Source organism: Lacerta agilis, chromosome 6 (assembly GCF_009819535.1).
Source record: "Lacerta agilis isolate rLacAgi1 chromosome 6, rLacAgi1.pri, whole genome shotgun sequence".
NCBI lineage: Eukaryota > Metazoa > Chordata > Lepidosauria > Squamata > Lacertidae > Lacerta > Lacerta agilis.
Window position 1 is genome coordinate 63,099,004 of NC_046317.1, and position 22,144 is coordinate 63,121,147.

At 43.2% G+C, this 22,144-nt stretch overlaps 1 protein-coding gene across 1 annotated transcript; it reads right to left on the reverse strand.

The window, feature by feature from the left end:
* Positions 1–1,127: 1,127 nt before the first annotated feature.
* On the reverse strand, positions 1,128–10,916 carry TNNI1 (troponin I1, slow skeletal type; the record flags this gene model as incomplete). The annotated part of the gene is made up of 6 exons (XM_033153977.1): positions 1,128–1,769; positions 5,159–5,269; positions 7,230–7,406; positions 8,188–8,277; positions 8,914–9,045; positions 10,818–10,916. Coding segments are annotated over 5 exons (606 nt in total), but the record flags the coding sequence as incomplete, so codon positions are not given.
* Between the last annotated feature and the right edge of the window lie 11,228 nt (positions 10,917–22,144).

A 22,144-nucleotide genomic window follows, 5' to 3' on the forward strand; every position in this document is an offset into this window, starting at 1 on the left:
GCAGGCACGGGACTGACTCCTCCGGTGTGTTTACACGGCACTGACCTTGCCATGGCCTCGCTCCTACCCTTCTCTGCCCCAGTATGCAGCACTGCTGCCCCACCCCTGCTGCTCTCTGCTACTGTGACTTGTGTTGTAGTAATACTTTGTTGTTGTTGTTGTTGTTGTTGTTGTTGTTGTTGTTGTTGTTGTTGTTAATATTAATTCAACTTATACACCACCCTATACTCAGAGGTCTCAGGGCGGTTCACAGCAAGACGACAACATATAAAATCAAACCAAAAGCAGTAACCCAATAAACCCCCACCTCCAAAAAGCCACATTCTAAAAGGGTATTGGATGCCAATAAGATCAGCCAAAGGCCTGGTTGAAAAGGAATGTTTTTGCCTGACGCCTAAAAGTGTATAATGAAGGCGCCAGGCGAACTTTCCTGGGGAGAGAATTCCAATGCAGAGAAGGCCCGTTCTCATGTTGCCACCCTCTGGACCTCTAAAGGAAGAGGCACATGAAGGAGGGCCGCAGAAGATAATCTCAGGGACCGGGTAGGCTCATATGGGAAGAGATGGTCCTTGAGGTATTGCGGACCTGAGCCGTTTAAGGCTTTATAGGTCAAAACCAGCACTCTGACACTTATGAAAGGTGAAGTGGTCAGAATGCTGTTTTCTAAAATACACACCTAATTCTCACCATCCTGCAGTAGCAAAGCTGTCTGGACTTTGCTTCTTCAGACAGGAGTGCATTTTCAAAGCTCCCCCCCATTCAACGTAATTCTCTCACAAATGTGATCTGAGCAGCAATTAATGCAGCAATATTGGGGAAGCATCACAGTACAAATCATGAAGCAGAATGAATCCATCACTAGTACACTATTATTGCGTCTAGAACATGTTGTGGGATACACCCACAATTAGACACCTGCCTGTAGGGCCCAGAGACAGAAGACAAAACAAAGCAAGCTGGTGTCCTATTCGTAGGGAAGCAAGAAGATGTGGAATGGGCAATATGGAAACAGTGAAATGGCTCAAGCGCTTCCCACCTCCGTTAAACCTCATGATCTCGCAAGCAACAACTCAACCCACCCACCATCATGTATGGCATTCAAGGAAACTAGAAAGAAACACATTCTGTGTATTCATCCTCAGCGCTGCTGTGTTGTTGTTTTTAATGTGCAGAGAGAAACAGTGTTTGCATCTCCCCATACTGCTTGTATGAGAAGAATCAGCATGGAGAGGGCTGGGGGACTTTTTGATTGAGAAAGACAGAGCACCAAAGCTTCCCTAGCACAATGACATTAACAGCATTTAGCCAGTAAGTTATAGCATCAATAAAGCCCTCTGTATGGTCAAAAGATTTGTGCAGGATGATTTGTAAAGGATCCTTTTTTCCTTTTGCACTTTATAGATTCATAATCTCAGAACTGGCATGCCTCTCCCTCTGCCCCTAAGAGAATGCAAAGTGCCAGTGATATGGCCTTGGAGGGAAGACTGCAGTGCAAGATCATTGCAATAGTCATCATCAGGACTCATGCTAGCAAAATGCTGGGTGCTTCCATAGGAAGCTCGATGGGCTCATGAAGGGCTGAGCTGAGAGGGCATGTGAAGTGCAAAGTCATAGTGATCTTTTAATAATGTCTGTACATGCAGCAACTCTACAGCTAATGCAGGAAGATGAGGCGAGATGAGGGAGCGCCGAGGGGGGGGGGGAGAGACACAGAGAGAGAAAGAGGTGCAGGCACTGTGGGACAGGATCTTCATCTTTCCATGCAGGCCCTGGAAAAGAATGGAAAGCAATTGTTCAATTAAACTGGACGTGGCCTCAATTACAGTGATCACACAGACACTATCACGATCCTTGAAGTCTTTCCTTTGTACACACAGCAGTGTTTAATAACAAACATTGCAAGCAAAATAAAATAACTTTAAGTAACAATAAAATAAAATAAAATGCCCATCATGGTTGGACTAAGTAGCCAACACTAGGTGACAGTTGAGCGAGGGCCAAAGACTAAGGAATAACGATCCACCCACGCTTTCTATGGCCACTGCTTTCTGCACTGCTGTACCACCCAGGTGCAAACTATGCTATGTTATTGTCAACTCTGACAGCAGAATTTCTGCTCTTCTTGTGCCAAACTTTTAATGACTGAGTGCGTTTATACAGGCAATGTGTCACTGGATCCAATCACTTGGCACTGTATTACATGTCTGTCTGCACCAAGAGCATCATGTGATGACTCCAATTGCGAGAAACTAAAACAACAACAACAGTAGGCTACTTAGTGCCCATTCCATCAGGCTACCTGAACTGTTTCAATCCCAGCTGGTCCTAATTGTAACCCCTGCCTGCCCATCCTTTTTTTAGCTTCTGTGCCATGTCTTTTAGCTTGTAAACCTGTAGGAAAGGACTGTCTTACTACTGATCTTGTAAGCTCCTCTGGGATGCTTTTTGGATGAAGAGTGGGGTAGAATGCTTTAAATAAAAGGAAAGAAAAATCTGGACCAACAGGAACCTACTGGAAGGGGCAGCAGCAGGAAGTGGATAGGAGGAATGGAAGTGGGTTTACACACAGTCGTCTCACCAGCCAGGTTTTAGCTGAATGAGAATGGAATATTTTTTTCCCCTTAAGTATGAGCTGGCTGGCTATATATCCCTTCTCACAAAAGTCAGAATTCAACATAAAGGCTTTGGAAGATGGTGGGACATGAGGAGAATGTGGTCAGATTAAGTATTCAGGCTTCTTTTTTTCCCCTTAAGTATGAGCTGGCTGGCTATATATCCCTTCTCACAAAAGTCAGAATTCAACATAAAGGCTTTGGAAGATGGTGGGACATGAGGAGAATGTGGTCAGATTAAGTATTCAGGCTTCTTTTTGCAATCCACACTGGTTTTCTTCATTTTCCAGCCTTAGTCCTGTTTCCTCTTGCACATTCCGCAGCCCTGTTTAGGGAAGCTTTTAATGTGTGATATTTTAATGTATTTGATTTTTATTTTTTTGGGAAGCCACCCAGAGTGGCTGGGGAAATCCAGCCAGATGGGTGGGGCACAAATAATAAATATTATTATTATTATTATTATTATTATTATTATTATTATTATTATTATTACCTTTAGTCTAGGAATGAGAGCTAAGCATGAGGTGCAGTGATAGCTCTCTACATTGTATAAAGAGAAGCGACTGCTGGACTGGTGATACAGATGATTTTCAGGACTTGATCCTGAATCATACAACAACCTCCGGTACAGTCTCTAAGGCAGGGGTGCCCTCCAGCTCTCATCATCACTGACCTTTGGCCATACTAGCTGGGGATGATGGAAGTCAGAGTCCAACAACATATGTAGGAAAAGAGTCTGTAGCAGTGAGCACCATTCCTATTTTGTGGAACTGGTTAAAAAGCCATCTGACTCTGACTGGTTCTAACGCAGTTCAGTGAGATTTGGATCACTGTTTCTGTCACCGAATGGCATGCAGAAAATATGAAATAATTATTTTTAATGTATTTTTATTAAAGATTTTCTTGATTTATAAAAGTATGTGCAATGTCTCTCTCTTGTATTTTCTTTTCCATGTAACGTTTTTACAAATCAGTTTCATTTGTTGAGACATTAGGAAGAAAGGGGGGGAAGAGGTGGGTGGGGGAAAGATGGGTGGGGGTGAGGTCGGGTGATGATGTTTCTATTTTGCTTAATATATGTAGGGTTTGATGTCAGCGTTGCTTGTGCGGGTTCTCTGTTGTTCGCTTGTGTTCCTTTGGTGGTGAGAGAGGCTGTGGTTGGCCTAGGGTGTGGTTGTTCATCTGTGGTTGGCTGTGGTGGTCTTTGTTTTCATGTGTGAGTGGGGTGGGTGGGTGTTTTGGGTCACGTTAGCCATATTGATTTGTATGCTGTAGGTGGATTTTTGTCATTGTCTTGTTGGGCTGTGTGTGTGATAAAGGGGAGCCATACCGGTTGTGAAAATATGAAATAATTAAAAGCATTGTGTCTGGACAGATATATTCGGAGATACAAAAGTTGTTTCCCATCATTATCTCAGAGACAACGATTCAGTGCCCTGATTGGTATGTCAATAACTCTATCAGCAAGTCAACTTTCTGAATTGGCATCTTAATAGGGCACTCTCATGTTCAGGCTTGTAAACATTGTGGCATGGTATCATACCTCCTGTTTCCAAAGCTGTGAGGCTGCCACTCTATTTTTTATGATTGTTGTTAGATGCAAAGCACCTCGTGGATCTGCAATGGGGAATCTGTGATGAACACCCTCAGTTGTTGGACTCCCAACTCCCATCATCCGTCATCAGCATGGCCAATGGTCAGGGATAGGGATGGGGAAGAAATTTGATTCAGTTCACAATGAAAGCCAAATTTATCAATTCACACTCTCTGAAACAGTTTTGAGAACGGAAACACAGCCATCCTCCAAAATCCACACTTATTTGGCTTTTGCAGTGCAGTTTTCCAACCAAACGAAAATGTATATGTTAGGGGGAAATGTGCATGAAAATGAACAGTGAAAATAACATACAAAAATACACTATATTAGCAGAAACTGCTTGCAAAATGTGTACCTTAATCAAAACTGCATACAAAATGTTTTTATTGGGAGAAATTCTCACTAAAATGCAGAAGCGGTTTCTTAAGGATTTTTTTTAATGCAATTTTCTGCAGAAATGTGGAGGAACCAAAAGAAACAAAATTTACAGATCCTTCCAAACCTATTCAGGTATTATGGGAGTTGTAATCCAGCCCCACCTAGCAGGCTACAGGTACCCTATCCCTGACATATATTATCTAGTGTGTGCCCCCAAATAAGTTTGGACCTGTTTTATATAAACAGCAGTAGTTATTAAAGAGCTAAGAAAGAAAGAAAGAAAGAAAGAAAGAAAGAAAGAAAGAAAGAAAGAAAGAAAGAAAGCAGGCACAGCCTAAACTTCCACTATTGAATTGAACTCAATGAAGCCAGGAAAATGGTGCTGCTTGTATCTCTATGATACAATGGTTCAATTGCCCAACATTGCCCATTGAGTGGCTTCTGCATTCAAGGAAGTACCGGTATTAGGCAGGATTCGTGACGATGCTGGGACTGGAACCCTTTACCAATGATAGCAAAATTGTTGTGGACAGGAAACTAAATATATAGGAGTAAATTAAGACTATCATACTTCTCACTGTCCTGTTGGAGATTTGGCAGCATCAAACATTTTCTTCCTGCCTTCCATTCCTGACATTGCCTCCACATTCTTACGCCAGTCACCCACTTCTACAGGACGCTCCTGTAAAGAAACCAGGAACCTTACCTTAGTACCATGAGAACAGAATAGTAAGGGTTAATTCACAGCAAAAGAGCTCTATGTGTTTTGTGTGATCCCACCTTAACCACCAATTAAGTGCAGTATGGTGCACGGACTTTGGCACCTTGAGAACTCTACTTTCATTTCAAAGTTTCTAGTCCTCATGGCTGTGAAGGTGAAGGTGAAAGTGGGTGGGAAAAGATTAGGCAGAATTTTCAAAGGCCGTGAGTTGGGACTTTGCATTCTGGATTATAACATCTTCCCTTTCTCCAACAACTAGAAGAGGAAGTTGTCCAATTTGGCTTGGGTGTGTGTACACATATCACAGAATCCAGTGCAAATGAACTGTTGAATGAATGAAATTCACACATACTCAACTCTATGAGGACAATGCCTGCTCCTTGCCCACTGGCAACCCATCATGAGCAGACATTGCCATGCCCAAGATTAAATGTTTGCATGTAGAGTAAAATGTGTTTGTGCAGATGTTCAGAAAGTTTAATCCTGAGTTTTGCCCTCTTAAGGTGGAAGCCAGTAATATCAAGCTGGCCAAATATAATCACAGCTAAACATTGAGTTTTAAGTTGATGTTTTAATCATTGTTTTGTTGAGGTTGTCATTGTTTTAAGTTGGTTGTTGTTTCATTGTGCATTATATATCTTATGGTTATCTGTAATCTGCCTTATGAGGGCTGCACCCTATGAGGTAGCCTAATAATATCCACATAAAACAAAGAGGCCAGGCTCATCACAAACATGCACTGACCACCACATTTTCCCAACATGTTCCAGTGCATGCAGAAAACATTATCTAAACCAGCCTTTCCCAGCCTGATAGCCTCCAGATGTATTGGACTACAACTCCCATCAGCCCCAGGCAGCATGACCAATGGTCAGGAGAGATGGGAGCTATAGGCCAGAATATCGGAAGGCTACCAAGTTGGGTGAAGCTGATGTCAGGCTCCCTTCAGGCTGGGAACCAACACACACAGACTCCTTGTATGGCTACCACACCCTTAGATGTTTGGAAAGAGAGACCCGCACTGGTGTTCAGGGAGCTTAGCATGCTCTGTTAACCATGGGATACTTTGAGTATCAGGTTCAAGGCATCTTCTGAGCCTAAATGGCATTGTGCCAGAGTTTGGCCCAGTGTTTGGCAGGCATACCAGTGTCTGGGCCAGCTCCTTATCAGGAATTTACCCCATGCTGACATTTTTTCAGATCTGAATGACTATATGAGTAATAAAGACAAAGAGCCAGAACATTAAAATTTGCTTCCTCCGTATGCAAGCTTGCAAAACACACTGTATGTGTAGTGAGCTCCTCTACTTATTATGAAATAGTTTCTGTTAACTACTGATACTGGGAAAGCTAATATTCAAAACAGATCCCCATATGCTGGTCCAAGCAGTGATTTTTCCTCCTAAGTGTGAAGACTTTCAGCTCACATGAAGGCTACTTACAAATGTTACCATTGTGATAGAGATCACTTGGTGTGGGTTCAGCAGCCTTCATCCATGATTTCAGCCCTTCAATATGCGTGCAGCTGCCACAAATGAACTATTCCAAAAGTGCTTAGCACAACTCTTCAAACAGCTAAATCAATCGTGAACTGTCTTGACCGTAAGTCAAAACAAGACATAGTAGAAAGGTCAGCATGAGTAGATGTACAGGCCACAGATAATGAGCAGCTCAAATAAACCATCTACCACAGAAGTGTCTGGCCATGGGTCAAGATTGGGATAGCCTGGTCTCAGTCGTCCATGCTCTGGTGACCTCCAATTTGGACTATGTGAATGTGTTCCATGTGGGTCTTCTTTGAATTTAGATGGTTGGGAATATCCAAAGGATAGCATTAACATGCTATCATGCAGCAAACAGAAAGAAGCTCAGCACACAGGTAAACCTTTCCTCCATAATCACTTTAAGAAGCAACCACTGACCTTCTCTGTGTCCTCCTTTTTGACAGACTTGAGGTTGGCTCTCAAGTCCATGGATACTTTGTGCTTAGAGCCAAGCAGAGCCCTAAGCATAGCGTCAGCAGAGACACGGACCCTCCGCAAGGGAGGACGTTTGAATTTCCCCCGAAGGTCAAGCACCTTCAATTTCAGGTCTTTAATCTGCAGAACAGGAAATTGGAAAAGAAGCCTCATCAATGGGCATGCAAGATCTAAGGTTAAGTTGGTCAAGCCTTTTTTTCTAAACAGGAAGGAGTTAGTGTGATCTGACTATCTTTCTCTGCTGCAGGAATGGATGCTCTGGGAATCCCCTAGTGCTAACAGTGAGTGCTCACACCTTCCTTTGTGGGCGTCCTTTGCAGGACCGCGCGCAGCACCCTGGGCCATGTGGGACCCACCAGCTGGTTGGGCTGGCCCGCCTCCCGGTGCTAGTCTTTGGAGGTTCCCGCCAAACCTCAGTTAACCAATCAGCTCTGCTGGGAGGCGGGGCCAGTTGCATAAATAGGAGGCAGGGCCGGCAGCAAACATGCAGTCGGCTATGGAGAGGCATTCCTGGGGGCAGTTTCATGCCTGAATCTTTTGCCACGCTCAAACAAAATAGAAAAAGCACACTGAGTCTCCTTTTCCCACTATCTTTGTGCACTTTATTAAGCAGCTCCTGCGCCAGGAACATCAAACCTGAGAATGTCAGGAGAGCTTCTGCATGGTGAAAAACTAGAACATATGATCAGCCTAAGGCCTTCATTAAAAAAAAAATCCAGAATGATTATAGAAGTTCCAGGAGGTGGTGAATTTTCCTATTTTCAGTTCAAACCAGAGGTCTCCACCTCCATTCTCTCAGTCCTAGCTGCCCTAAGAACCAGGTCCTGAGCCCAAGAATACAACAATGCACATTTACTGTTATATTGTGAAGATTGCAGCAGATGTCATTTTGTTTTCTTACCTCCCGCATGTTGTGGGTACATTTTGCTTCAATGTCATATCGCTCCTCATCCACAACATCTACCTTCTCATGTAGCTCTCTGCACAGATCCTAGAGAGAGAGGTTAAAAGGAAAACTGGTGAGCTGGCATTTCCTTTTCCTTCTTATCTGGAAGATAATGATGAATTTTTTCTATGGGGGGGAGTCTCTCAACAGCAAATTTGACAAAGAAAGAAAAAGAAACCAGACAAAAATGAAAATAAAACATCAGCTGACATTAATAGTACAACAACCATCAATACAAACCATCTCAGTTTAAACATATAAATTGATATATTCCCCTTGAGACAGTTCCTTTAAGCACCTCAAAGCTCTAGTCTAAATAAGACCATCTCCAGTGTGAAGGAAGAGACTTTTTATCTACCTCTGGCTGCATCTACATAGTTATTTAAAAAACGCTCTATAAATGCTCGGGGGGGGGGGGACATTTCAAAGCTCACAATGGAAAATTTCATAGAGTTTCAATTTCAACTCTACAACACCATCTGGTGTCACAGTGTTATAATGCATTTATAACGTTTTATTTTTACTAATGTAGCTGAGTCCAAAGGCAAAAAAAACAAAACAGCACAAGCTGGGGACCTAACTCCTAGTATGGCTCACCAGAGCTCCATAAGGCTCAACAACATCAACAAGTCTTCAGAAGCCATCTTTACTTCCACACAACTTCCTCTACCAAGACAGTACCTGGAGTTGGGCAAACGAAAGTCCACTGGTCCGCAGAGGTGTGACCCTCTCTGCCAAATACCTCTCCTTTTCTCCTTGTTTGTCCACTTGCTCTTGTTCCCACTGTTCTTTAGCTTTAGCCAGCATCAAACTCTGAGACAAAGAAGTCGAAGCGTTTGAAATTTGTAGGCATTGAGGTTTTGTTTGTCTTTCCCCACCAACGCCCCGCTCCCCTGCTCTGTTGGCTGCCTGTTTGTTTTGGGAAGCATGGAGGCTGCAGTAGTTGGTGCGATGGTCAGTAGGGCATTGAATGTTTATAGCTCAGGATGAGAGCCTGTGAGGTCGGAATACTGGTGAGATAAAGTTCCTCACTGCTGTTCAGAGGGAGAGTCTTATTGGCACACAGCTCCCCCACCCCATGTGTGTGGGAGGTGGAGTAGGAGATTCATCTTATTAGGATTCCAGGAGGCCTGTCCAGCTGCCTTGTCATACAAAGTGGACTGGCTGCAATTTTGTACTAAGGGATAAGGATGACTGTGTGTTTGTTTACAGGGAACCAGGCAGAGGGCCTTCTTGGTGGTGGCGCCTGCCCTGTGGAATGCCCTCCCATCAGATGTCAAGGAAATAAACAACTATCTGACTTTCATAAGACATCTGAAGGCAGCCCTCTTTAGGGAAGTTTTTTAATGTTTGATGTTTTATCGCTTTATTATTATTATTATTATTAATTTATTATTATTATTATTATTATTATTATTATTATTATTATTATTAGGCCATTCCATTGTCACGGGTGGGACACTTTGACCATGTTTTTTGGTATTCACACATGTGTAACAATTTAAATATACATAAAAATTAACAGCCAAAATTTAAACTATGTTCTTAATAAGATACTGAACATTTTACTAATGTTTTATTATTTTATGGATATTTTTGACAATTTTATTAAATGTTAAAAGTGTTGTCACGGGTGGGACAAAAAAAGGACATGGAGCTTGAGATAGGTTTGATTTATGGAAAAACTCTGTGAGTTGGGAGGTGACTCAATGATAAACTCAGCATATCTGTTTAAATCAATGTTTATTGGTTACAACTATGCAATCAGGAATTAAGTTTAAGAAATTTAATGATACAAAATTAAGGAAAAAATGCTGTCACGGGTGGGACAATCATCAGAAAACTTTTAATTTGAACACTTCTGTGAAGACTACGTGGGTGGACTTTTGAAAAGAAGGTCCATAAAATAAACTTCTTTTGTCTTTAGCTTTTAAAAAAATGGTTAGACTGCATGTTTGGAATCTTCCTCACCAAAGTCCAGTGCTCATCTAGCATTCTTATCAGGCTCATTTTTCACGGAATGGCCCTATTATTATGTTGGGAGCCACCCAGTGTGGCTGGGGAAACCCAGCCAGATAGACAGGGTATAAATAAGTTATTATTATGATGATTATGATTATGATTATGATTATGATTATTATTATTATTATTAGAGTGTTATTAATTAATGGTATAATTTTTATTTTAATAGGTTGTTACTTGATTATTATTGTATTGTATTTGTTTTCTGTTTTGTACATTGCTTTGAGATTCTTTTGTCTTGTATTTAATTTCTAGCTTTTACATCACTTTGAGATTTTTTTTTAAATTAAGACAAGTTCTAAATAAAAGAACAAGACAAGGAGAGGGATCCTTCAAAACATCATTAAAAAAAAATCAGTGCTACCATACTTTCTGAGATGTGAGTTCTATCATAGGTCAATGCAAACGTCTCACAGGCTTCCCCTACAATGCACAAGGTGGAATTCCTACACAATCCCCAACATTTGCTTAGGATAGCTTCTCTTGTGCGCAGCTCACTTTAACAAAAGCACTGTAGCTGGTTTGTGACCTCTAAGAGGATCTGGGGTCGCATCCCGACTCACCTTCAAAAGGAGTTTGCGTGAGGCTGTGATTTTGGATTTCCTCTGAGGGAGAAAGGAGAATATGTAAATAAAGGAAAGCCACTTTAAAACAAATACATTTTGCAATCAGTTGCAGAGTTGCACCGAAAAATTAAAAAAAAAGAACCCAGGAGCAACACTTACCTCCCTGCAGAAGTTCATTTGGGTGGAGGAATAAAGACAGGAGAAAACAGAATGAATATGAGGAATAGAAACTTCTGCTCAAGAGAAGAATAGAATTGCTACTGTATGAAAAAGTAAACCCATCACACCTCTGCTCCCCACTCATCCAGAGATTTCCAGAAGAAGTTGCACTTCTCTTACCCTCCCTATTCCGCCCTCTTGTTTAAGAACATAAAATGAGCCTGCAGAGCTGTGTTTTGGGTCACAAATTGTTTTGGGAAGTGCAGATTAGGAAGGCTCGCCTCAAAAGGTGAATCAAACTGAATTCCCACCCCCATCCCTAGTGAGAAGACCTTGTCTGGGAATGTGGCTGTTTTGCTTTCATTTAGGTATGCGATTTAAATGTTATTCAGTTATTTCTCTACAGTTCAGCTGTTCTTGGACCCAAATTAAACATCACACATTCTCACGGGGTTTTCCATAAAAGAGAAGCATCCTATTTTATACATTGACGTAGATGTCCACAGCTGTTCTCAAACCTAGAGATCCCCACTTTATGGTCACATGATCTACTAGCGGGATCATGGATTAGTTGTCAGTGGGTGAGCTGCGCCACTCTTCCAGTAGTGGGCGATGACATCCCTGAAACAAAAGGGCTGAATGGACTGGCTAGCTCCAGCCTAAGGGGTGGAGAAAAGGCACAATTCCTTTGGCAAATCCCATTTTAGAACCTTGCCTCTAAGCTTGGGAAGTGTAGGTTCTTCTCTGCCATCTAGTGGCTGGTTTGTAGAAGTGGTTTGTGAGTCTTACTAATGCTCTCAAAACTCAAAATTCTCTTTTATAAGTAAACTCGCTAGGCAGCCTCTGAATATTTGCTATGGAGCCAATGGTCACTGAGTGAAAAATTTCATATCTTACCCTTGATATCTGACTGTATTTGACATGCAATGGCATTTTGAATTTGACAGTATTGGAAGCTAATGACTGATAGCTATTATTTCAGACTTTACTTTTGGGGAATACTTTCCTCTTTATATTCTCTGTGGTTAGACTGACACCAAACCTTTAAAGCACTCTTAGGCCACTTCAGCAATGATGGCTGCCCCCACAGAAGCCTGGGAACTGTAATTCGTCAAGGGTGCTGACGAATCCCCGGCATCCTTAACTAACTATATTTCCCATGATTCTTTGTGGAGAATATATGACTGTTGAAGTGGTATATGTGAGCTTTAAATGTAGGATGTGACCTACAACAGAACCTTTGAACATTGCAGAGAATGCGCAGTTCACACTAGGCAGTGTTTGAGGACACTATTGCCCACTGCGACATGATAGTGTGCCCAGACTTATGTCTGAGCTGGCATGCATAGGATTGCACTAGAGCAAATCTTGATATGGCATTGGTCATAGGATTGCCATGGAAAGCAGCAGCCCTGTATCACGTTCTGCTTTCCTCTCATTGTTCAACTCTCCTTTTTTCCCCACTGTGATACAGGTGAACCTATGATACAGGTTCATGTTTCTCTTGGGTTATCAACTTTGCAGGTCCTTGGTCACATGTGCAAACTGGAGAAATTGTAATGTGCACACACCACACTGATGCACAACTCTCAGACATGTATACAACCATACACCAACAACCGCACACATATGCAACCCCCCACACATATGCGCGCACACACACACACACACACCCTGCTAGCAATTAGGCTTGGGGAAATAATTTCTACATTTTTCTCACCAAATTTGGGGCAGTGAGCATCTTCTTAGAGTGCACAGCTGGGTAGCCAACAGCAAATCTTCCCTCCTTAGCTCTACAAAAAGATCACTCCCCAACCCCACAACCAGGGGTGCAAAATTGAATAAAATATTGGGGGGGGCAGGTAAGCCCCACCCTGCATAATCGATCACATGACACAATGCAGATACACCATTTGCCCATCAACTTTGTGGGGGCATGGCCACAACTATTAGGGTTGAAAAAAACGCCTTCTTTGGAAGCCAATGGAAGATTTCGTTCGCTCTAAGTGCAGCAGGAAGGAGCAATTGGAGGCTGCAGTTGAGGTGGGAAGTATTAACCATTGACTCACCAATTCAAATGCCCAAACTGCCCTTCCCATGTGGCAATTAGGCTTGAAAAAAGCCTTCTGTTTAGCTAAAATAGAAGGCTTCTTTCAAACCTACTTTCCATGGAGGATGCAATGAGACAAGGGCGCCAGTGTGCTCGTAGGTGCCATGTTGGCGATTCATGATCTACCTAAATCATTTCTGGGAGAAGGAGAGAACTGAATGTGGAGCTGACATCTTTTCCAGCCGCATTCCTCAGGCCAAGTCTCCCAAATCTAGTTCCGCTCTAAGTGCAGGTGTCATGCATGAGTTAATTTAGGCCAAGTCAGAAGAGGATCCAGGAAACAAGATCCAAACTAGATGTAAATAGAGGACACCTCAAGTGGCGGCAGGCAGATGTGGTTGTTGTTTATCTTACTTACGGTTCAGGCATCGTGCAATTGAATTGTGTGCCTACAATTTGAAAGAAAAATAATCAGCAATAAAGAATGAAACTGAAACCTGACCTTCAAACACCAGCACAAGTTCAGGGTCAGCCCTACATACATAAAACATAATTTTATTTGCATGCTGCCGTTCCATAGTTCAAACCATGCTCAAGGTGGCTTATAACATAGTGACTATATAACAAAATTAGTCATAAACAATAAATAAAACATCAAAAAACCAAAACCAAGTTGAACAATTTGCACATATATCATAATAAGATCTACAATAAAGATACAGAAAATTAATGGCAATAACAGCAACAACCCCTGAACATAAAAACCCAAACAATACCCCAGCCCAAGAGCCTATTTGGCAGCCTCAGCTTTTGTAGCTGGAGTCAGTCCGGGCCCCACCCTCCTAGTCCAGGTGCAAAAAGGCCTACAAGGCAGGGAGCAGTTTCTCCAGGACTCACAACCAAGGTGGCCTCTGGCCTCTTCAGCAGCCTCAGCTTTTGTAGCTGGAGTCCATGAGGGCACCACCTGCCCAGGGCCTACCCATAAGACAGAGTGAGATGGACAGCTCAAGTGGTAGTTGCTGGTAGGATGCATCTAGCTGTGGAGTGGACCAGAAGTGTGAGTGCCGCACAGCCTCCCCTGCATCATCAAAGCTTTTTTTTTTTTTATAAGAATTTATTGACATTTTTACTTATAACAACATACAACCTTAACCACACCTACATTTATACACATACAAAACAAATACAATTACACATCTTATACAAAAATTGCCATGATTTTTCTTCTTAATTAGACATCTACAAAAAAAAATTTCTTTTTCCAATCTTGACAGTTGACTTCCCCTGCCTTTTCACCTTCGAGTTTATCCATAATCTACTTTTTAACCTCTTCATTTAAAAAAATTAAACTTAATTATATATAAAGTAAAACATTCATCTTAATCTTCCTTAGTCTTAATCGTCTTAATCTATAAACTTAAACCACTTAAAATGACTTCATTTATACTACATCCTCATAGGTCCTCACAAATCATCCTCATCAAATCTATCTCTTCTATCCTTTGAACTGCTGCTAATAACATAAAAACTTGAATATCTCTTTTCATATTCAAACAAATAAAACAAACTATTGTTGACAGTGTTCACCCTCCGATTTCAAAATACCATAACAGATTGCTTTAGATTTTACTTAATACTTCACCCCACACCCCCTCTGTCCATTCTTCTTCTCCTGATGGCATCAGCACTGAACTTCCATGCAACTTCCCTCTCCCAACGTCCACAGATCCAGGCACAGTCCAAAGCTCTCCTTGCCACGAGCTCCGAGGTGTCCAACCCTCCCTCTCTCAGCTTCTCCGGTTCTTTGTAGCATTCCTTTTCTTCTTGTAAATACCTTAATTCTCTGTCCCTGGCCCCCGAGCTCACACCTCGGGGACTGGATATAGCAAATCTTGACATCGCCTTGGGGCTGCCACCCCCAACAAGCGAATTTCTTCTCCGAAGTAGCTCATTCATTTCTTCCCATCTTTCCATCCATCCTCTCAGCTCTTTGACAAGATTTCCTTCCAAGGTGTCAAAAGTTTTGTTAGCCTCCTCTGTGGGCAGTTGGTTCCATTTCAGACCCCCACACAAGACTTTGACTTTTCTGTAAATTAGTTCCACCTTCAAGGCAGTGAGCCTTTGTTCATCTGTTAGTCCAGAGTTCAGTACCAGTTCAAGGACGAAACCCAGCATACTGGCAGAGGAGGAGGAAGTGGGTATCATATTTCTTCTCCTGTCTCTTTGTTCGTCGCCATTTTCCTAAGCTGGAGCGCAAACACCGCAACTTTAAATAGAGATATTTTCCGCTAGTTAGCTTCCCAAGAAAAAAGTTGCCAGTCTCATGTATCGATTTTAGATACTTTATAGCCAGTTCTGTGGCAGCAATCCCTCAAATTGGTTAATTTCTTAGGCTCGAAGGGAGGGAGGCAGGCTGCCTTTCTCCTTCCCCCGGGACGTTCCAAAAACACGATTTCTGCCAAGATTATTACTCACGACCACCGGGTTCCTTTAGCTCCATTCTTCACAGTTAGAACTTGGACGCTCACCGCGGGCGTTTGCCGCCGCATTTGCATCCCGGTTGGGGCATATCCCCGTAAGCCGGCTCCGTTGTCCCTTCACCCCCACTCCCCCTTACAGGGGGTTAGGGGAAGGGTTCGGAGCCTCCGCGGGCACAGCCGGGGAGCCCAGGGTGCGGGACGCTCTTCCCGCACCCCAACCGGAGCCGCGCGCTGCGGTAGCGCGGCTCCTAACCCCCGGGATGGATCGGGCGCCTCGCAGCCGAAGCAGCCCCGACCACCCGCTATGGCGTCGCCAGCCGGAAGTCTCTGCATCATCAAAGCTAACCCTGCCGCCTTCAGATGAGGTGGTGGACCTGCATCGTCTGGTCACTAGTGTAGAAGTAATATTTATCTATCAGTCCAGTCAGCTTCTGTATGTGGAAGAGTGTGTGTGTGTGTGTGTGTGTGTGCGCGCGCGCGCGCGCCATCTTGCAAAATGGCCTCAGGTATTTCGGAAAAGGCAGGTTTTGAATAACACAATCTGTTGAAACACCAATAAAGCTTTCAATGTGGTTATTAATGTTTAAATCGCTTGGTAATAGATACACTAGAATCAGAGAATTGTAGAGTTGGAAGGGACCCCAAGGGTCCAACCCCCCAGTCCACCCCCTGATATACAGGGATCTCAACTAGATCTGTACCTTGTTGTAGTGTTTCTGCAAAACTTTATGGAGCTAAAGCCAATGATTAAAACTGCAGAGTGCCAGTGGGTCCAGACCTCATTATTCTATGTTCTAGATCAGGCATCCCCAACCTGCAGCCCTCCAGATGTTTTGGCCTACATCATCCCTAGCTAACAAGACCAGTGATCAGGGATGATGGGAATTGTAGGCCAAAACATCTGGAGGGCTGAAGGATGGGGATGCCTGTTCTAGATGGCTAGACATGATGAGGATACTTTCCCCCTACAGGTGCTGCCTGGTACTGCTACCCCCAAATCCAAAGAGTAGTCACAGACTCACATAACCTAGTTGTACCTATTTGGTCCTACCTTTTAAATATCAGGTTGGACACACTCTGTATACTGTGCATCCTTGGAACAGCATTTAGACTATATGGATGGCTTGTTCCAATTAACTTCTGGTAAAATCATTCCACCAGTTCTTAGAGGCCCACTAATTGAAGATGCAAAAAATAAAAATAAAAATACAATTGTCCCACACAAGGTGCTGAGAAAAATGAGGTCCTAGGCAACCCAGGTGACTTTTTCTACCTCTGCTTAGGCATTTGCCGTGCTATTCCAAGCTGAATCATCTAAATACGTAAGAGGCAGGGAGAAGCAGTAGACACAAGACAGCCTAGCATCTGATCAAATTAGAGACTTCTGCTCAAGATGGAGCATTACTCTGCCAGAATGTCTCTGACAGCCAGCACACCTCTATTGTTTATTTTTTTTGGACCTTCTGCTGCCATGGAGAGAGATACTAGCAAAGCTGTGATGTACAGGAGGTCAGCCTCAAATTAAGGGAGCAAGAAATGCCATAGACAGGAGGGTGTGCCATGTCAGGCATATCTACAATTCAGCAACTTGGCTTCAAGGGTTTAGCTACTTCTCGAATGCTAATTACCCACAACCCCTCTCAGTCCCTCAATTTTTACAAAATTATTTCTGTTGACTGATACTTTGGAGGGTAAGATAAGGAAATCCCCTGAGAGGGATCAAGTATGTGAAAATCCAAGTCTTAAAACACATGAGTCTTAGATGAATGCACACATTCAAATTTCATGTGTCTTTTTTTAATAAAAATTCAATTCAAATTCATAATGCATTTTTTGGTCTCACTTTTGCATTCCCTTAAGAAGCTGGTTTACACTCAGATTATTTGAAGCTTACCTGCATCTGAGCAACTTTATAGGTAGCATAATAGATTAAGAGCTCCAAAATTCCCTGCAGTGTACTAGCTTTAGGCAAAATGGCTGCCTATCTGAAACCATTCTAAATAAATGTGGAGTGCCTTATTTGAGTTGATGTAGCAACCGAGGAATTTCGTTGTTTCCCGCAAGGGGACAATGACAATAAATATTTATTCTATTCTATTCTATTCTAAATGTAAAGTAAATGTAAGTACCGGTAAGTGTAAAATGGGGAATTCGATTGTAATGAGACCCATGATTCTCAGGATTCTTTTGACTATAGGGCTGGAGGTAACTTTGAATATTGTAGTATTTCTAATACTGCTGCATACTTGGCAATATCACAATTTTGCATCCATAATTTGACCATGGAATTTCTTTTGTTCATCTCCCAAAGCCTCATTTTCATTCCTACTCTCTAAACGGCTTGACACCGCTTTGACGGCTCATATATATGCCTGCTTTTTGCTCAGCAGCTTCTACCTTTAAGTCCTTCAGCGCATCTGTGCAGCCCATGTCTTCCACAAATAAGATATCCATTCGTAAGAACATATGAAAGGTCCTCCTGGCTCAGATCCAATGCTCATCTAGTCTAGCATCCTATTCTGACAGTGGCCAAGCAGATGTCTATGAGAAACCCACTGGCAGGACTTGAGCACACCAGCATTCTTCCCAGTTGTGATTCGTAGCTATTGATAGCCTCATGCTCCATAAATGTCACTCGGGAAAAGGTATGGAACTTGTGGAATACACATCTGTGACTGGATCATTTTGCTCTTTCAAATGAATTGTCTCAGTGCTCTCTGTATCACTATGGAGGGCATTCAGAAACAATTCCTCCAGTTTAGTTTCTGGTAGATAAATTACCCTGGCACAAGCAAAGTTCCCTCGAAGTTCTGTTGAGAGTCAGCAAATTTGTTTGACACCACCATGGTGTTAACAAAATGTAAATATCCCCAATAAAATAGACAGAGGAGGCAAATTGAGCATATACTTTTATAGATGCACTCACCACAAATGGAGACATAAAAATAATTAGCATCATTTCTGCACCTGTCATCTACAAAAGAGCTGGAATTTGATGTAGGAGAAAGTCAATTTGTTTTCTCAGAGTTCCCATTTCCCCAAGAGCCTATTGGATCCTGTTAGACACCCAGTCCCCTCGTGCAATGCCTTTTCCATCAGGGAATCTGATCACTGCCATCTGCTCCGGGGAATTTTCATAAGCATTTCTCTTCAGATCTAACGCTTCACCAATCGAAACCTGCCCTTAAGCTTCTGGCTAATCTATCTGCCTAGTATTTGCAAAGTGCTCGAGATTGAAAAGGGGAGGGAAAAAACCATCTCAACCAGCCTGTGACTGCATTAGTGCCTAGATGCCATTGGCACTGCAAGTGTAATTGGTTTTAATGGCAGTTGCCTGGATGCATCCCCTACAAAGCTCCTGCTCAACCAGCTGGTATTCTCATTGCCTTGAGCAAAATAAGATGGTGATTTCTTTCTCTGTGCTCCAACCTATAAATCAACACATGACTACCTCCCGCCCCAAGGCTAACCCTTTGATGAAAACACCTTACCTAGCGCAGTCCAGGCGGGAGGGAGGTGCTGGCTGGAGGATGGAAGATTTCAGACTGTGAGGAGATGAGGAAAGGATGGGGGTATTAAGCTGAAGCCAGACCGCAACTGGTCAGTAAAAATAGAACAGATACAGATACCCTTCTGGGACGCCTGCATTCACAGAGCAAGAGGCGATGTCTACAGATGCAGCAGACCAAACACCCACACATTGTGTATACATTACGTGCGCACACTTTGCGCTGCGTACATGTTATAATGAGAGCGGGGAAGCTTTTCCAGCCTGAGGGCCTCATTCTCTCATGAGCAACGTTGCAGGGGCCACACGCCAGCAGTGGATGGGTCAGGGATATGACTCTTTCCTCCATACAATAGATTGCATTCTAGCCACGCAAAAGTCAGAGGTTTCTAAACGCCATTGCTCTATCTTCCAAGCAGACAAGCAGGAGGCATGATTGCTGCTCAAGGCACTGAAGGTCCAGAAAAGGTTATGGCCTGGAAAGATGTGCAGGAGAGTTAAGGAAGCCAAATGGAGAGACCTGGAGGGCTTTTGTCCCCCAGTGTTGAAGTTCCTCACTCCCCATGTTACACCTTTACATTGCACTCCCAGTGTACTCTGACTAGTGTACAAGGCACACATAACTTCTGCTCCCATACTAAAAACTCTGGACACACTGAGAACAGGACACTGCAAGACACGGTTGATAAGAACAGTCAAGTGAGTGGAAAATGAGGAGAGTGGATTATTCAGGACTGGATTAGTCCCCCAACTTCTAGTTTGTTCTTTTTCTCAATTTGGATCAAAGCTAAAAAATAAATTGGGGGGGGGGGAGTGGACACATCAAAACACAGCATTTCATGAAGATAAATACGGATTGTGTGGCTAATGTCCTGTATGCACTGCCTCCCTCCCAAACCAGCAAAGTGAATGTTCCGGATGCAGAGGGAAACAAGGTTTTGATCAACAATCAAGAGGCCATAATTGATTGCTAGAAGCAGCCTTTGTTAATGAGAACCTCAGTCCCTTCTTGGGGGGGGGCTCACTCTTTTGTCTCTAAAGCGGGTAGACTAGGGGCCCCTCGGGGTGGGGAGGAGGCCCAGGGAGCTGCCTTTGCACCTGTTTCCCTGGGTATTTTTAGAGCACATATGAGGAGAACACAACTCTATAGTCCAAGGAGGACAATGCTTGGCATTTTAATCCATGTTGCTATTATGGTGTGGGCAGAGAATACAGGAAAGATATTCAAAGGCAGTGACAGGAGTGGTGAGCCCAGGGCCCTTCCCTGCAACACCAACACCACCCTGTTTTCTGTGGGAATGAGCAGCAATCAGAGCAGCAATGAACCATCCTCATCCGAATCCAGCCTTCCCCAATCAGGTGCCATCCAGATGCTTTGAACTACAGTTCCCATCATCCCCAGCCAGCAGAGCTGTGTTGGCTGGGACTGATGGGAGTTGTAGTGTAAAGCATCTGGACAGCACTAGGTATGGGAACACTATTCTAACTTATTGTCTATGTATTACATTTGTATACAATTTGTCCTTAAATATATATATATATATATTGTTGCACGCCACCCCAATCTCTGTGCAGTGCGAGACTCCAGGGGTTCTCAGAGCTCATCCAGGGTTTGTATTTCCTTTTGGAATGAGGGACAGCGGAGACTGTGGTGTCTTTATGATATATGGTTTATTTGCACATATATACAAGCTAATGGAGGGGTTCACAGCATTAACACCACAAGAGGGTCTTCCTTCCCCCATGGCCACAGCCTTGGATTCAAACAGAAATCCAACGTTCCTCTGACTCTCTCTGCTGCTTTCCTTCTGGCTCACATCACTTAACTCTCAATTCTCACCTTTGTCTTTTTCTAACTACCAGCCGGTTGATGCTCACACAGACCCACTTCCTTTATTCTCCTGAATGGCCCATCACCCAGGAGGTCACCTCAACAGGGAGCTAGCCTGGCATAGATTTTAACACTTACTGGATCCAGGGGTTGGGGTGTCTCTGTGTACAGCTTTACTCCCCCAAACTCATAACAATATATAAAATGGTGTGCATGGCCCTTCCCTGCCCTCTTAATTATCACAGCAGCTCTGTGAAAGGACTGTGAAAAAGTGCCTGGCCAATACCACCCCATGAGCAACATAGCAGGGCTGTATACACTCAGTACATTTAAAGTGCATTCTCCCACCCCATAGGAATCCTGGAAGCTGTGGTTTGTTAAGGCTGCTGGGAACTGTAGCTCTGTGAGGGGTTAAACTACAGTTCCCAGGATTCTCAGGGCCAGGGGGAATTTGCTTCAAATGTAGGGTGTGTGCACAGCTGAAGTCTCTTTGGTCCTGACACTAGAACTACTCACCACTAGGTGCAGATGCCTGAAGATGGAGATTGGACTCAACCCATCACTAATTCTGAAACTTCCTGGCCAGTCCTTACTGTACTTGGCACCAAAGCAGAATCCTCCAATAAGATACATGCTCCTCAATAACATGTTGGGGCGAATAGAAGAGCTCGTTTCTTCGCTGAATTCCACCCCTACGTTTGGTTGCTAACCAATCACAATGCAGGAGGGATAATGGCATAGTTAGATTTTAGCATGGATCTAAGCCACCACCAGCTGTGAGTTCTTGTTTTCTGATCCTTCCCACCACTTCCCTCCAGGCTGTATATCTGATGGTAATAGGCAGCTTTTTCTAACAAGTACTGGACCTGATAATAAGGACTGAGCAACAGAAGTACGTCCAAAAGAGTTCCAGGAGGCTTACTCCAGGTAAATGGGTATACAATTGCAATCAAATACAGTGGTACCTCAGGTTAAGAACTTAATTCATTCTGGAGGTCTGTTCTTAGCCTGAAACTGTTCTTAACCTGAGGTACCACTTTTGCTAATGGGGCCTCCCACTGCCGCCGCACCACCTCATGATTTCTGTTCTCTTCCTGAAGCAAAGTTCTTAACCTGAGGTACTATTTCTGTGTTAGCGGAGTCTGTAACCTGAAGCGTCTTTAACCTGAAGCATCTGTAACCCGAGGTACCACTGTATAGCTGTCCTTTGTTCCTGTTGACATAAGGAGGACTTCCATTATAACTCCATTTATATGTTCCATTTATACTATAAAAATGTGACTGTTTATAATTACC